Source organism: Zalophus californianus, chromosome 4, assembly GCF_009762305.2.
Source record: "Zalophus californianus isolate mZalCal1 chromosome 4, mZalCal1.pri.v2, whole genome shotgun sequence".
Taxonomy (NCBI): Eukaryota; Metazoa; Chordata; class Mammalia; order Carnivora; family Otariidae; genus Zalophus; species Zalophus californianus.
This window is the reverse complement of record NC_045598.1, coordinates 81,770,195-81,785,844: the sequence shown is the minus strand read 5'-3', so window position 1 is coordinate 81,785,844 and position 15,650 is coordinate 81,770,195. Positions and strand designations below refer to the sequence as shown.

The 15,650-nt window shown below is 34.8% G+C and overlaps 1 protein-coding gene across 1 annotated transcript in view; it reads left to right on the top strand.

The window, feature by feature from the left end:
- The window catches only part of DPYD (dihydropyrimidine dehydrogenase), a 795,521-nt gene that overhangs the window by 638,292 nt on the left and 141,579 nt on the right, over nt 1–15,650 (top strand). Inside the window, exon 19 of the mRNA XM_027618372.2 lies at nt 6,429–6,571. Within this exon, the coding sequence (XP_027474173.1) occupies nt 6,429–6,571 (143 nt within the window). The remainder of the gene's footprint in view (nt 1–6,428; nt 6,572–15,650) is intronic.

The window sequence follows — 15,650 nt, the reverse complement described above, 5'->3', positions numbered from 1 at the left end:
GGTCACTTATGTTGTTTTCAGTATGTTGCTATGAAAAACAATACTTCAAGGAAGATCTTTGTACATGTAACTTTGTGTCTATGTACTAATAGAATAGATTCCTCAAAGTGGAGTTTCTGGATGAAAAGACATATACATTTAGATATTGCCATTGCATTATAAACCTAATAAAGATTTACTTATACAAATATATGCATTTATAATCATAGACTCAAAGTATATTTTTTTTACAATTGAAATGACATATGGATTACAAGAGAATCTCCAAACTTGAGATCTAAGAGGTTAATTAACACCCCTTAAGTGTTTATCGCCATATGTTTGTAGCTGAATGTTTATTTTTCTGCTTAGTTTCCCTAGCTTTGACAGTAATATTAGCCTATGTATACTAGGAACCAGGCACTATGCCAAGTGCTTTTAGTGAATTGTATCATTTAATTCTCCCCAGTTTGCTCTGATATTGTTATTAATGACCCTGTTTCACAGATAGGGAAAACGGATGTTTTAGGAAGTTAAGGAGTTTGCTCAAAGTCACACTTACCTAAAGTAAGCGAGCTGAGACTTACACCTCATTGGTTGGACATTAAAACCTATGCTCTTAGCATTAGGCCATAGGCCATACTGATACTGGTTTTCTTAGGCAAAGACAATATGAAGGTGATCCTCTTCATAAATGCTGCACTGTCATTTCTCAGTAACAGCTGAAGAGTACGGACTTTCATGTCACAGAGACTTGGTGTTTGATTCCAGTCTATCCCTTTTAAACTGTGTGATATCAAACAGGTTATTTATGCAGTTTGAGCTTCCCTTTCTTCATATACGAAATAGAGATGACAGCATCCACCTTCACAGCATCATGAGGGTTACGTTGCGCCAACTGTATGAAGCCTCAGCCTCAGGTCTGGCACATGGAAATCACTCCCTGAATGGGCACTCCCAATCCTTCCACTACCAGCAGCTGATACTGTCAGAAAGGAAAACGGCCCCCTCTTCGATGAATAGTCTTAATTCTTTTACTTTAAAATAAAATGCTTGGCACATGCTAGGTACCAAGTTACTGAATGTGAATTGACCATGAACATATTGAGTATATTATGAAGCAAATAAACATAGCCATAAAGATATGAGGACTTAGGAAAAAATTCTTGAAATAGTCAACTAAAATTAAAACATTTTCATAAGATAATTTTCACTTTTTCCCAATGAGAGTAAAATAACAACGACATAAAGCAATTGATTTTCTTTCTCCCATTTCTCCTCTTTAAATTTCGTATCTCTACATATAACCCTGGATCCTTTTAGTACTTCGGTTTCTGGTTGAATTATGCTAATTTTCTCAGAGGACTTTAATCCATGTGTAAAGATGTATTTTTAAATAGCTATGCTTCACGTATTTATCAGTTTATTAGGTTCATTAAATTTTAAACTTGTTTTAGTAAAGCATAAATTTTTTGGTGCTTGACTTATGTGTATTTTAGTATTTTATAAAAATCAATCTTTCAACTCTAAATCCTTGAAATTCTTGATTTGCTAATATTTTCTTTCTTCTAGATGATGTTAAAATTATTAACAATTAGGTAGGCAAAGTTCAATTTCTAATGAATTTATTATCTGCTTAATTCATTGTATTTTAATTAGTGTAAGCAAATTAAAACTACATTTTCTTTTTGTATACACAGTGAGCACGAGTGAGTATTATAACCCACTTTCTGTTTTATTGCCAGCTAGGGCTATTATCAGAGAGTTTATTGTGGACTTAGCTCTAACAATTAAATGTGCAACAGTAGCTGTCCTAGGAGTCAAATGATTAGGGAAAAAACAAACAGAATTAAACTCAATTATCCAGAATTCCAGTTATCCAAAATTAGCATATGTTCCACACTATCTTGTCCATTAAAAATTCCTTACTCTTCAAGGATTTAGTCATGCAAAGTAAAGCTCTACCTCCTTTTCACCAATAAACTTGAGTTCTGAAGCTATCATTAAAATCCTTCTGTATTGGTTTAGTGCTTGGACCTTTGGATTCTCAAAAACAAAATTCTTAAATATATTGATGACTGCCTTTGAGATTTTTGCCTCTGGAGTCAGTTAAAGTAATCTCACCAACAATGTTATGACACTACTGAATGAGAGCTGTTAGGAGAGGGGGAAAGGAGGCTGGATGTGTGGTCCTCGTAAGGTTTCAGGGGATATTGAGTTCTGCCATCATAGGCATCATGCTTTTGTCTCTAATAAAAAAAAATGGTTTAATTGCATTATAGCAAAAATATAGCAGGCACTGTCAAAGTAAACTGAATAAATGCTCTCCCTGAAATTAGTTGTCCTTGTGGGTAGTACAGATCAGAATAGCAAACACCTGTGCAGTTTTTATCCTGTGCTAGCCCTTTATATAGATATTAAATCATTTAATCCTCAATAAAACTCTATGAAGTTGTGATTGTAATTTTATTCTATAGATGAAAGAAACAGAGGTACATGAAATTAAGAAATTTTCACGAAGTCACACAACTTGCTGGTAGTGGAGCTAGAATTTGAACCTAAGCAGTTGGCCCTGTTTTCTGTCTGATGCTGTGACTAGTTCATCCTCAAATTGCCTTCTTTCTAAAATTCATATTAATAGTATTTATAAAATGTATGATGCTTAAATGAATGTGAATTTTTCCTAATGGAACATCTGTACAGAATAAATAATTGGATTCGTATTATTGCCTTAAAACTACCTCCTAAAATCACAGGGACTAGTGTTTTGGGTATCTGTCATTCATTGGTGACAATGCGGTAAGGACACAAATTGATTAACTGGGATCGTTCTTGAAAGATTTCAGCTTTAGTACAATTTCTTTTTAAAGGCATAGGTACTTAATAGACACTTCTTAGATAGACAGATGGACAAATGAATGGATAAATGAGGCCTGCACAAGGAAACTGATTAAGTAAGTCATAATACCTTAATATTTACATATCAATACACAACACTATTGTTAATGGTAGCATTTTAAAAATTGTTAAAATGATATTAGCAAGTGATACTATCATTTTCTTAAGAAAAAAATTCATCCAAATCAGATTGATTAACTTTTAATTAAAAAATCTCTGGCTTATTAAAATGTTTTTTCTAGAAGAGGAATCAATCCAAAAGTGTTCTGTGAAGTTTCTCAGAGAAGATCTATGACTTCAGCACATTGACTGGCATTTCAAGATGTGACTCTAAGGAAGACCTAGACTGATTAGATGTCAAAAGTTACAGTTCAGTCTAGTCCACCAGCTTTTCTAGTAGGCTGCTCTAGAACCAATCAGAGCTCTTGGCAGCAGTGTTGGAACTCCGGTTCATTTGGTTTGTCTGTTTGCTTGATTGTTTAAACCTTCAGCTTGTTTCAAAATTTGGGAATTCAGAATGGCTTGACCTTGACTGGAGCATTCCACATGGTTGGAACAGAATGGCTTGATATAACTGAATTTGGGTTCATCTGGCCATCCCATGTGGATGAGGGCTTAATTTAAATCACATGTTGCCTATGAGTTCATTTAAGCTTATAGGATTTCAATTTCCTGATTTAAACCTTGTCATTTTCTTATAGACGGAGTCTACATTCAATTCCTTAAGCCTCTCAAACTGGCTTCTTCCTCCCTGGTCTTTGGTCTAAAATCATTAATTACTGGAGCAGTGACAAAATCGTAAAAATCCTTATGTGAATAGCTGTGATCCTGGAAATATTTATGTGTTTTAATTGACATGTGTACAACTCTGTATAGTATTGATAATATGTGTTTTCCTTATACCAAAACTTTTATTTTTATCTTGAACTTATTATTTCTTTATTCCTGTCATTTTAAAACTAAAAAGAAATTTCTATATAACAATTTAGAAAGATCCTTTTATATACTTTCAAAAGATTTCCTTCCAGAAATCTTTCATGAGAGATAAAAGTCATTTTTAAAACCTATTCCCCATAAAAATGCTCTCTGAGAACAGGTAGATTATATTTCATATTAAATCAGTTGAGTTACAAAGAAAACTAATCAAATGGAATTTATAATGGAAATAAAAACTGAATTTACTATTACCCAGTAACAGAAGGACCCATTTCTTCATTTTTGGATCACATTTCCTGAGAGAACATAATTACTCTTAATTTTTAAGAAGATGCCTTTATTAGTTTGAAAGGTTTTCATGTTCATTAGGTAGATTAGAAAGTTTTAGAAAAGAAAGAAAAACATGAAATAGAAAATGTCTTATTGACCTAACTGAACATCTTAAAATGCCATTGAAGATTTGCTGGTGTTTTTTAACACCTGTGTAATAATGTTGCCCTTTAAATGTAACTGGTTAAATTTTCGAAGCTGTGTTCTGGGATTTTGCCATTTGATGTCCATTAATATCAATTGGAATGTGTGGCCAAATCCCTGTGTACCACTTTGAAATTTTATCCCTTCGTGTTAATGATAGTCTTCTAACAGTGCAGTTAGAAATGAATTATTTATCTGCTTAGCTCAAATTTCCTTTACTCTCTAGGGTCAACTACATAAGAAAAAAAAAAAAAGAATCCCAGTGTTTATCACTTCAAAGTAACATGTGTGTAAAGAAGCCATCAGCTTAGTATGTATTGAACGTATCTGTTATATTATGCAGATAGATATGTCAATCTAAAAGATTTATTTAAATTTCAGATTGCCTTTAAAATGCTTTTCTTTAACTTTTATTCTTACTCAGATTTCTTTTTAGTACAGCTAAAGATTTGTACATATAAATGTATATGTGGGTGTCGGTGTGGGTATACATTCTTGCTATGCATTCTCCTGTCTACTCTGTTACCTTCTGTACCTTCTCAGACAGATGAAGAAGTCACTGATAAACACTTTGAAGTAGAAATAGGATCTTGATGTTCAGTTTCTAATTCGCCCTGACTGCCTTGTATTTCAGTGTCCATTATGGAATTCTGAAGTCTCAGCATTGAACATTCTTGACCAAGAAACATTAATATCTAGAGGAAGATTTTAAGGTGTGGGAGCAATAGGAACAGACATTTCCACAAACATTTTTGGTGTTAAATGCAAAAGCATCAGTTACACATGAATTTAATATCATCTGAAATGGATGTGAACAGGATAAAAATAAGTCCACTAATATTAAGGAAAATTCTTTGTGCTCTCTCAAAGTGAACCCTCCCATAAACACGTATTGATCATGCTGGTGAAGATGCTGGTGGTGGTGGAGGTAATGATAAAGTACTCACCACGTGAGGCTGATTTTACCAGTTGCTTATTTGTGTTTTTGAGGCAGTATCAAATTCTTGCACAAATAGAACTATTTTTAGTTCAGAAAATACCTTTAAAGAACAATGACTTAATGAATCCACTCCAGAAATGCCAAATTATATTCCGATGTGATGAAAACATTAATTTACTTCAGGATATGTTAACCCTTGAGAGTTGAAAGCAGCTTTAATATGATATAATCATTTAAAAAATGACCCCCAAGTGTTCTGTCCATCCATGAAGTTTTCATTATGATTAGGGAATAATGTATTGGTAGTGTCTGGCTGAGTGAAGTTTAAAAATTAAGCACATACTCTTTAATTACTGAATTCTAATAAATTGTCCTTACCTTGGTGGAAACCTTCTAATGTATGAAAAATTAGATTAGGCTCACTATATTTCATCAAATTGTGAGTAATACATGTAAAAAGCAATATGGAATCTGTAAGTTCATCAGCACCTTGCTTGTTTTCACAGTATCTCCATTCACACCAGCTGCTTTATACTTAGTGGAAACATAACAGAGCTGTATGTCTATTTATGCACTGTATGTGATTGTTTTTCTTTTTCAAAATCTGCTGTTCCTTGTTCTTTTTAAAACAGATGCTTGAATATTCCATATAATCTTTTACACATTACTCTATATCAAATTGTATTATGCATGTATTTTATGCAGGAGTTCTAAAGTTGTTATGCCCACTTGCATAACACGTTTGCTTGCAATAATAGCATTAAAATTCTTAAAATAAATACATATCCATTTACAAATTAACATACTTTAAAACATGGCAATGTATATCTATCTCACACACACACACACACACACACACACACACACACACACACACACATCTTAAGTAAAGATAGGGCGCCTGGGTGGCTCAGTCAGTTAAGCCTCTGCCTTTGGCTCAGGTCATGATCCCGGGGTCCTGGGATGGAGCCCCTCATTGGGCTCCCTGCTCAGCTGGTGTCTGCTTCTCCCTCTGCCCCTCCCTCAGCTTGTGCTCTGTCTCTCTCTCTCTCTGTCAAATAAATAAAATCTTTAAAAAAAAGTAAAGATAAGGAAAATCGACTTTTGTCTAGTACAGCATTACCATTACATAATAATGATTATATGGCAGTATGCTCAAATGGTCAATGTGCTAACCATTGATTATTCTCATTTTCTGTAGGCACAGCAATCAGACCTATTGCTTTGAGAGCTGTGACCTCCATTGCTCGTGCTTTGCCTGGATTTCCCATTTTGGCCACTGGTGGAATTGACTCAGCTGAAAGTGGTCTTCAGTTTCTCCATAGCGGAGCCTCGGTCCTCCAGGTAGTACTTATGTTTGCCCCTTCAAAAAGCTGTCTAACACATCTAGTGTAAATTATGTGACAACAGATATCTTCTTGCAGGGTCTCCTGAGAAAGAGATTAAAATGTGGGGTGTGGGATTAAAATGGCAGCACTCATTAAGTTCCTACTGTGAGTCGAGAACAAACCTGAGGTTTATTTCCTGTCTTAGTTAGGGCTTACAAACCCTCTATCTTGTAAAATATATTCGCTTATCTCCCTGTTTCCAAAATAAATAAAATCAGGTACCAAAATGCATACTGTAGAACTGGGGAAAAAAACAAATACATGAAGAAATCTGGGTAAAAGTAAAATCTTGTTTGAAAAATAAAATGAAGTCATGGGTAAGGCCATTATACAAAATCTATTCCATAATGTACTGGAGGGATTACCAAATTTGACTCTGAACTTCCTGGCAGCCAAAGCAAGAAAATTACTGGTTTCATAACTTTAAAAATATAAATATAAATTGATTATTCAACTTCTTGTGGTACAGAGCTGAGAGAAATTCTTGCATTACTGTCATAAAGGGATACTTTGAGAAGTAGTACATTATACTCTTAATAGAATTCCTACATAAAATTTTTTACTTATTACTTATACACTTGCTTGTTATTATGCTGCTCAGAAAAGGCCCAGTACAGAGCCTTGGCACATTATAGCATAAACATTTCTCTGAGGCTAGATACGCAGATTTAGATGGTCTGACTTGACCCAGGGATAAACTTTTTCATATGATGACTAGACTGTGACCTCTCAGGTAATACTCCATTAATATGGATTCTTACTACCTAGCATTAAATGAAATTAGGAAGCATAGAGTTTAAGTTCACTTATATTCTCTGGAGAACAAATATCTTGTTGTTTTATGGCCTTTTTTATTATTATGGAGAACAAATATCTTGTGTTTGCCAATTTGACAGAGTTAACATCCTTTAACAAAATACAGTCTAAGGTGGAAATAATATGTATCAGAATGCTAATAGAAGATATAAAGAAGAACAAAATGGAAAATCTCAATGAAAATTATAATAACTAACATTTAAAACTCAGTTAATGGGCTCAACAACAGAATGGAGGAAACAGAAGAAAGAATCAGTGAAGTAGAAAACAGATCAATAGAAATTAACCAGTCGGAACAACACAGAGATAAAAGACTGAAAAAAAATGATTCGAGCCTCAGGGAACTGTGAGACTATAATGAAAGATCGAACATTCAGAGGAGAGGTCACAGAAGGAGAGGATGACAAAGAAATAATGTTTGAAAACTTCCTAATTTTTTGCAAAAAGGCAAAATCCTATAGATTTAAGAAGTTGACTGAACCTCAAATATGATATATCTAAAGAAATCCATACTGGGGAACCTCAGAGGATTAAGCTTCTGCCTTTGGCTCAGGTCATGATCTCAGGGTGCTGGGATCGAGCCCCACATTGGTCTCCCTGCTCAGTGGGGAGACTGCTTCTCCCACTCCCTCTGCCTGCCACTCCCCCTGCTTGTGCTCTCTTGCTATCTCTCTCTCCATCAAATAAATAAATAAAATCTTAAAAAAAAAAAAGAAATCCATACTGAAACACATCATAGTCAAATTTCTGAAAACTAAAGATAAAAAAGGACCTTGAAAGCAAGAAAAAAACCATTTTACCTAGAGGGAACAAACAATTTTAATGGAAACAGATTTCTCATCAGAAAGTGTAAAAGTCCAGGAAGTGGGACAATATTTTTCAATTGTTGAAGGAATAGAACTATCAACCCAGATTCCTATATCCTTCAGGAAGGAGAAAGCAACACAGTCTTGACTGAAGAAAAGCTAGGAGAATTTGTTGCCAGGAGAGCAGAACTAAAAGAATGGCTAATGGGAAGTTCCTTAGAAAAGAAGTGTTAAAGAAAGTATCTTGAGACATCAGGAAGGAAGGAATAAAGAACAAGGAGCAACAACTTCGAGAAAAATCTGAGGATAATGTATGTCCAGGCTTGAATATCTCCTGAATTTACGTTCACGAACAAGGAGAAATGTATAGACTGGAAGATACGAGTGGGTTGTGAGTAGGTCCCAGAAAGGATGCTTGCTCATTTCCCAACATGTGATCTTTGGCAGGTCACACATGGGGGTGAAGATTGTTAAGATTACCAAGTGCTGCGTTTGGCTGATGCTACAGATAGTCTTTACACACTCACCTGGGAGTGATATAGTTTTATTGTGCTTCACTTTATTGCACTTTATAGATATTGCATTTTTTACAAATTGAAGGTTTGTGAGGGGCGCCTGGGTGGCTCAGTGGATTAAACATCTGCCTTTAGCTCAGGTCATGATCCTTGGGTCCTGGGATCGAGACCCATGTCAGGCTCCCTGCTCAGCGGGGAGTCTGCTTCTCCCTCTGCCCCTCCCCCTGCTGGTGCATTCTCTCTCTCTCTCTCTCTGCGTCAAATAAATAAAATCTTAAAAAAAAAAAACGAACTGAAGGTTTGTGGCAACTCTGCATCAGACAAGTCTACTGGCCCCATTTTTCCAACAGCATTTACTCACTTTGTATCTTTGTGACACATTTTGGTAATTCTCACAATATTTCATACTTTTAAAAATATTATTATTGGGGCGCCTGGGTGGCTTAGTCGTTAAGCGTCTGCCTTTGGCTCAGGTCATGATCCCAGGGTCCTGGGATCGAGCCCCGCATCGGGCTCCCTGCTCGGCGGGAAGCCTGCTTCTCCCTCTGCCACTCCCCCTGCTTGTGTTCCCTTTCTCGCTGTGTCTCTCTCTGTCAAATAAATAAATCTTAAAAAAAATAAAAATATTATTATTATATCTGTTATGATCTATGATCAGTAATTATGATTTACTAAAAGATTAGGTTATGGTTAGCATTTATTAGTAATAAAGTATTTTTTAATTAAAGTATGTACATTTTTTAGATATAATGCTATTACATACTTAATAGACCATAGTGTAGTATATACACAACTTTTATATGCACTGAGAAACCAAAAACATTCATTTGACTTACTTTAATGCATTATTTGCTTTATTGTGGTGGTTTGGAACCAAATCCACAATATCTTTTAGGTTTGCCTTTGTTTTGATTGACATCACCTGAGGCTTGGAGGATTAAAGGAATGTGGCCAAAGTCACATGACGAGTGCTAGAGCCAGAACTCAGACAGCAGTTTTCAGACCTGTAATACCAGTGCTCTTCCAACGGTTCATGTTGCCTGTCCCCCTCCTAGAACCTCTAAGGTGAGAATATCAGCAATAGGCAGGTCTTCCCCACCTACTTGAGGCTTACATATTCAGGCTACACCTTCTTCCTTAGAGAAAGGATGCAAAGAAGAGAAGAAATGTGAAAACACAGAGAAATAAGTCAACATGCTTTCCAAGAAGAGATGTACTTGGTGTGTGGACCATAGTATGTGAATACATGTAGAATACCACGTGTCCTCACAAAAATGTGTATGTTTGGTGAAATAATCATTCACATTGTGGTTTCTGCTTAGGCCCATCTTGGATCAAGAAGCAGAGAATCACTCAGAGTACCTTAAGAAAATATAGTCTATTGTATTGTCTGCATCAGGGGACCCTGGCACTAGAACTGTAAGAACCGGGGTGGGGGCAGTTCTCAGGGGAGATCTCCTCCATCTCTCTTTTATGGTCCATGTGATTTCTCCGTCAGAGGAATCTAGAGTTCCGTTCACTCTTTCTCTCTCCATAGTTTACTTCTTGCTTCTCCCTCTGTACTTCTGCCTGATGCATGACACCTGGGCCCCCGCTACCTGGTGGTTTTTCAGCTCCAGCTTCCACATGAAATGCCTCCTTAGCTTCATATCTCTTGGCTCAGATTTCAAAAGAGGGAATTTGTTTTGCTCAATTATCTTTTCATGCCAGGCTCCATCTTAAAACACTGGTCACCCAGTGTATTGACTCCTTGGTAGATAGCAGAAGCACACTAAGTATTTGTTGAATGAATTTGTTAAATGAATGTGTTGGAGTTGTGCTTTTTTTTTAAACTGGATTGTGAAGAGGAGATGAAAGGGTTAACATGGTCTACAAAGTGGTTGCCAAAGGACTTGCCCTTCAGCTCCCACTAGGAACTGCAGGGAGACTTTCCAGCGATGTAAAACATTGGTTCCCAAATGATTTGGTTAAAAATGTGAAGTTCTGCACATAGGCTTCAACTGGTAGAAGATTACAGATTATGTATAAATTCCACACCATTAGCTTGAGTCAGAGTTTTATTTAGCCAGAACACATTTTTAACCCAATTTTAGCTAAAGTCTGAACTGAACTAAAATCAGTATTAAGATATACTTAGGATGGTTATGAGAGGGGAAAACCCTTGAATTTAGAATTTTGGAGTCACATTTGAATGGGGTGGAGAATGTGCAATATTTCTGTGTCTCTTCCATTGTAACTGAATTTCACCCTGTTCCGTTCCCTAGTCCTGGGTTAATTTAACCTTTCATTTTCTATACTTCTGGGCTGCTGAATATTATTAGAGAAATTCAAGTAACTCTGCCAAATGGATTTACTTCAAATTCACAGTGTTTAATGTTAGCTGGGCCTTAGGTGCTAGTCAGCATCTGTTTTTATTTATCTTTTAAAAAAAATCCACATCAAATTCTCCCTAGCAGTTAGTTCATATCTTTTTCATACACCTCAAGGTAGATCACCCTCCATCATCACCCTCTATTTCTCTGATGCCATTTGTTTGCTGGCTCTTATCACATAGGTCCCCTTCTCTGGTTCTATATTTCTCTTGAAGAGCTCATCCACTTATATATCTCTGAGTTGAGTACTGTCGAATCTACCTTTCCAATTATTTCTGCTCAGGAGTGAAGTACATACTGACAAAATGCATTTTTTTACAAGATGTGATCAGACAAATGAAATGTATTTAAATACAGGGTGGTGGTGCTGATACACTGGGGTGTAGAAAGAGAAGTAGTGGGTACAGAAATAGTGACATAAATATTTTGATCCTGATCTTGATACACATACATAGGCTGCGTAAGTAGGTGAGTTCACTACTGGAATAAGGATTTAGTCAGTAATTTCAAATTCAGTTTTAAATGAGTTCAACAGCTATGACCTTCTGTGTGACTTTAGAAAAAGCATGGACATTTCAAAATGGAAAGCTAAAATATTTTCATAAGTTGGATAAGTGCGATAGAACATGCCTTTTTGCTAGTCATCATTCATCACAGAGAATCATTCATACATTTGTTCATTAAATAAATATTTATTGAGAACCTACTACATGCCTAGCACTGTTCTAGGAATTTGGAATTCTTCTGTGAATAGACAGGCAAAAGTCCATTACCTCTGGGACTTACATTTTAGTGAGGGAAGAAACATAACATATAATAAATACGAACTGTAAGTATATTTGGAATATAATATGGTAAGTGCTGTGAAAAAAAGAGGCCTTATTGAAAAGGTAACATTTGAATAAATAATTGAAGATGGTGAATCAGGGAAGGAAAATACTTCTGTTGTAACATCACTTGCTTAAATTTTTAATTGAGAGCTAACTGAAATATAAAAATTACAAAATATTGTAGATCACCTTTCAGTTTATAAACAGAAATGCCTTTTAGGGTTTCAGGTTGCATTTTAATGGGTAATTTTTGAAGTCTTCTTTACCATTTCTAGGAATGTATCATTTCACATTGGCACTGTTTATTTCTATTATCTTATTCTGTAACTTGCTTTGACAGGATGTTAACATTTCAGTGGTGAAACATCCAATAACTCTACCTTCAAAATGCTTCAGTGAATGTTGACTATAAAAACTAAGGAATTAGTTAGAAAGTAATTTGGGTTCCGGATCATTTCCCTAGTACATCTTTGGAGTGAAAAGGGCTATTACAACAGAACCAGATACAATACTGTGGCCAAGAAGTAAGGTTCAAAACCGATTATAGGTTTGTGTTCTTGGGTAACTGCTCTTATAACTTTGTCAGTCAACTAAACTGACTTCTATTTTATTTATGCAATAAATAAATGTGCAGTGTGTTTGAAATATGATTTTTCTTCTTACTTGATAGGCTTTCATTAGAGTATGCAAGTTAGAGCTCTAAAAAGGACAGATGACAATTATTAGTAAATTTCAAATACTGAAATTTATAAATACCTCCTTGTTAAATTATGTTCTCAAACTCTTCATGAACTCTTGAGGTCTTAAAATCTTTTGAGGGGTTACTCTGAAAAAAAGAAGTTTGCTTCTGTTGTTTATCCATGAAGAGGATAGTAAATAAATAACTTGCACAATTGCCCTTTAACATAGTGTGAAGAGAGGACTTTAATGAATTAAAACTGGTTTCTTTGTTGTTATTTTTTACTGTTAGTTTTAGTTTTTTAGTCCCAGACCTAGCCTTCCTGGTGAGCCCAAATCCCTTTCCTCTCATTTAAGTACCAGTTTGCAGTTTCTATTAATAAAAAAAAAAAACTAGGTAGAGATTTCTGTTGCAAACAAAACCCAGACTGAGTCAGTTGCTTTTAGTGATAGGTTTCATCACAAAATGTTCAATTCCTCTATTGTATGTAGATAGAGAATATAAGTACTATACTACCTTTTTTTTTCACTGAATGACTCTGGGTTTCTATAGTTTAATTTAATGATATTGCCATTACAATTTAATCTGTTAAGGACTTTGATTCAGAACATCGGAAATTATAGGAAGCCGTCAGTTCATTCATGTACAATTATGATCTGTGCCTTCATTGAGATTGTACGGGTGGGTTTTTTTAATCCCATTTCTTTTGTTAGAGTTTGTCACTGAACTTAATAGAATATCCTGAAATACAACAGGAAGAGGGAGCATAGTGGGCATTTACTGTGAAGAGTCATGGTCACGTGATAGCCACTCACTAAACGTGGATGACCAAAATCAGTCCTTAACAATAATCAAAGCTGCTCTAATGGAACTAGTCCAAGCTAAATTTTTTATGTGGAATTTTTTAATGTGATCAGGAGCTGTATTTATTTAAACTAGGGAAAAAGAAGTAATTGAAGCAGATGATGACACTGTTTCCACATGAGTGCAGATGCATTACCGACATTCTCCTGTGGTCCTAACACACAGGAAGACTTCGGTACTTCAGCTCTATTGATGGGGGTCTTGAGGTAGTAAAAATTTAGCACACTGTATTCTAAATTTTTATTGGTTAGGTGGGCAAGAGTTAGTCAATGATATCTTATTTTTTTCTTCCATCTTCATTCACTTTAAAGTCAGGCTATGATATATGAAGGAAGAATAGTTGATACCAAAATTATTTTAAACGGAAATCGTTACTGTTTCACATAGTTAGTTAAAATAGACATATTTTTCTTTCCACTATGCAGTTTCTCGTTTCCTAGCTTTAATGATTGTTTCCTTTTCAATTTTAAGAACAATATGCAAGCGGGTATTGAAAAAAATAGAAACTCTATATTCTCAGAGTAATATATAAGAAAACATAGGCTCTTAGTATCTATTCAATGAAATTCCAATTACCGTGTCAATTATTACATTATTTTAAATTACTTTAATGGATGGTTACTTTTAATGGAAGAGGTTTTAATTTTTGAAAAGCATCCTGATTCCAGTGCAACAATGTTGTTTATAAGCAAATAGAGGAAATTAAATGGAAACCTGTTAGGCCTTTGAATGACTGAGTGCACACTCTCCACTTGATAGAAAGATTAACATCTACATTCAAAGGAAATTAAGTGAAATTAAGTCTAATCTTTTTGAAAGACAGTTTTACCATAAGGAAAATAACTGTATCACACTGTGACTGGTTTTTTTTTGTGAGAAAATAACCATGTGTTAGCCAAGATGTTTACAGATGTAGCCATATGAAATTTCTGATCTTGCATAAACTTTTTTCGCTAAAGTTTTTTTTCTTGACTCTGACTAGATCCTTTATGTTGTCTGCTCCTTTATGCGTTATATACAGAGATATGGTAAACTACTAGTTACATTTCTTGGTGAAAAAAATCTTCATATTACTGACCAAAGTTTTAAACTACTATTTATCCTTTTATTCAGTTTTTTTAAATCCCAGTTGTTTAGATATTCTTATGTTACATATTATTTTCCAAACATTATGTTTTCTTTGTTGCTTTTCTCTCAACCAGTTGAATTTATCAGTATCATTTTAAATGAGTTGTGATTGGATGTAACTGATTTTTTAATAACCATATAACCATAACTTGTCCATCCAGATGACTGTTAGGAGTAATCACTTCGGGAAGTAATGTATTTTGAATGCCATCAGTAACTACTCTTCATACTTTGAGAGTGGATTTGATTTCCTGTAAACAAAACTAAAGAAAGCCAAGTTGAGTGAAGGAAGTTGGCTGTTGAACTGAGATATACAAAGTCATGTGTCTCTTTTTCTGGCAGTTCATGAACTGACTTTAATAAACCGCTCAAAAAAGAATTGTTACAAAATTCTTCTGAGCAATGCCAACATCTACCAAGGTGATTATTTTGAAAAAGCCACACTCATTTGGATATGTATAATTGTATATTTGTTTAAAAATCTACTTCAATATTTTATAGACTCTAGTACTAAGTTAGGGTTCAGAATTCAGACTGTATAAAGATTTAGAAAGATCTATGCTATAGCAATTTTATGGTAAAGACTATTAATGATCTGATGAATATTACCTTCTGTTTTTCAAAAAGTCCTTTCAGTTATTGATTAGTTTGACTCTTACAAAGCTATAGGCATATCAGTAAGCATTTTTAACCCCATTTTACAGATTAGCAAGTTGGCAATTTCCTTGAGTTTATTTCATCAATTGGCTAACCCAGTAAGATTAGAAACCATGTTTCCTGATTTCCGCTCCATGATTTGTCTCTGCATCCCCTACCATCCATGTAACCGTGCTTAAGAAATATGCCAGCAAAATGGAAGAGAAATTCATTATAAACATGCAAATGCTTGCTCTGTCCTTGAGAATGATTCATTCTCAATTATTGTCCTACACCTGTGTAGAGTTTACACCAATCTTATCATTTTACAGATGAACTCCTTGTTCTTTGTTAAATAATTGTTTTCATCATGGTAAGTGTACTCTTTA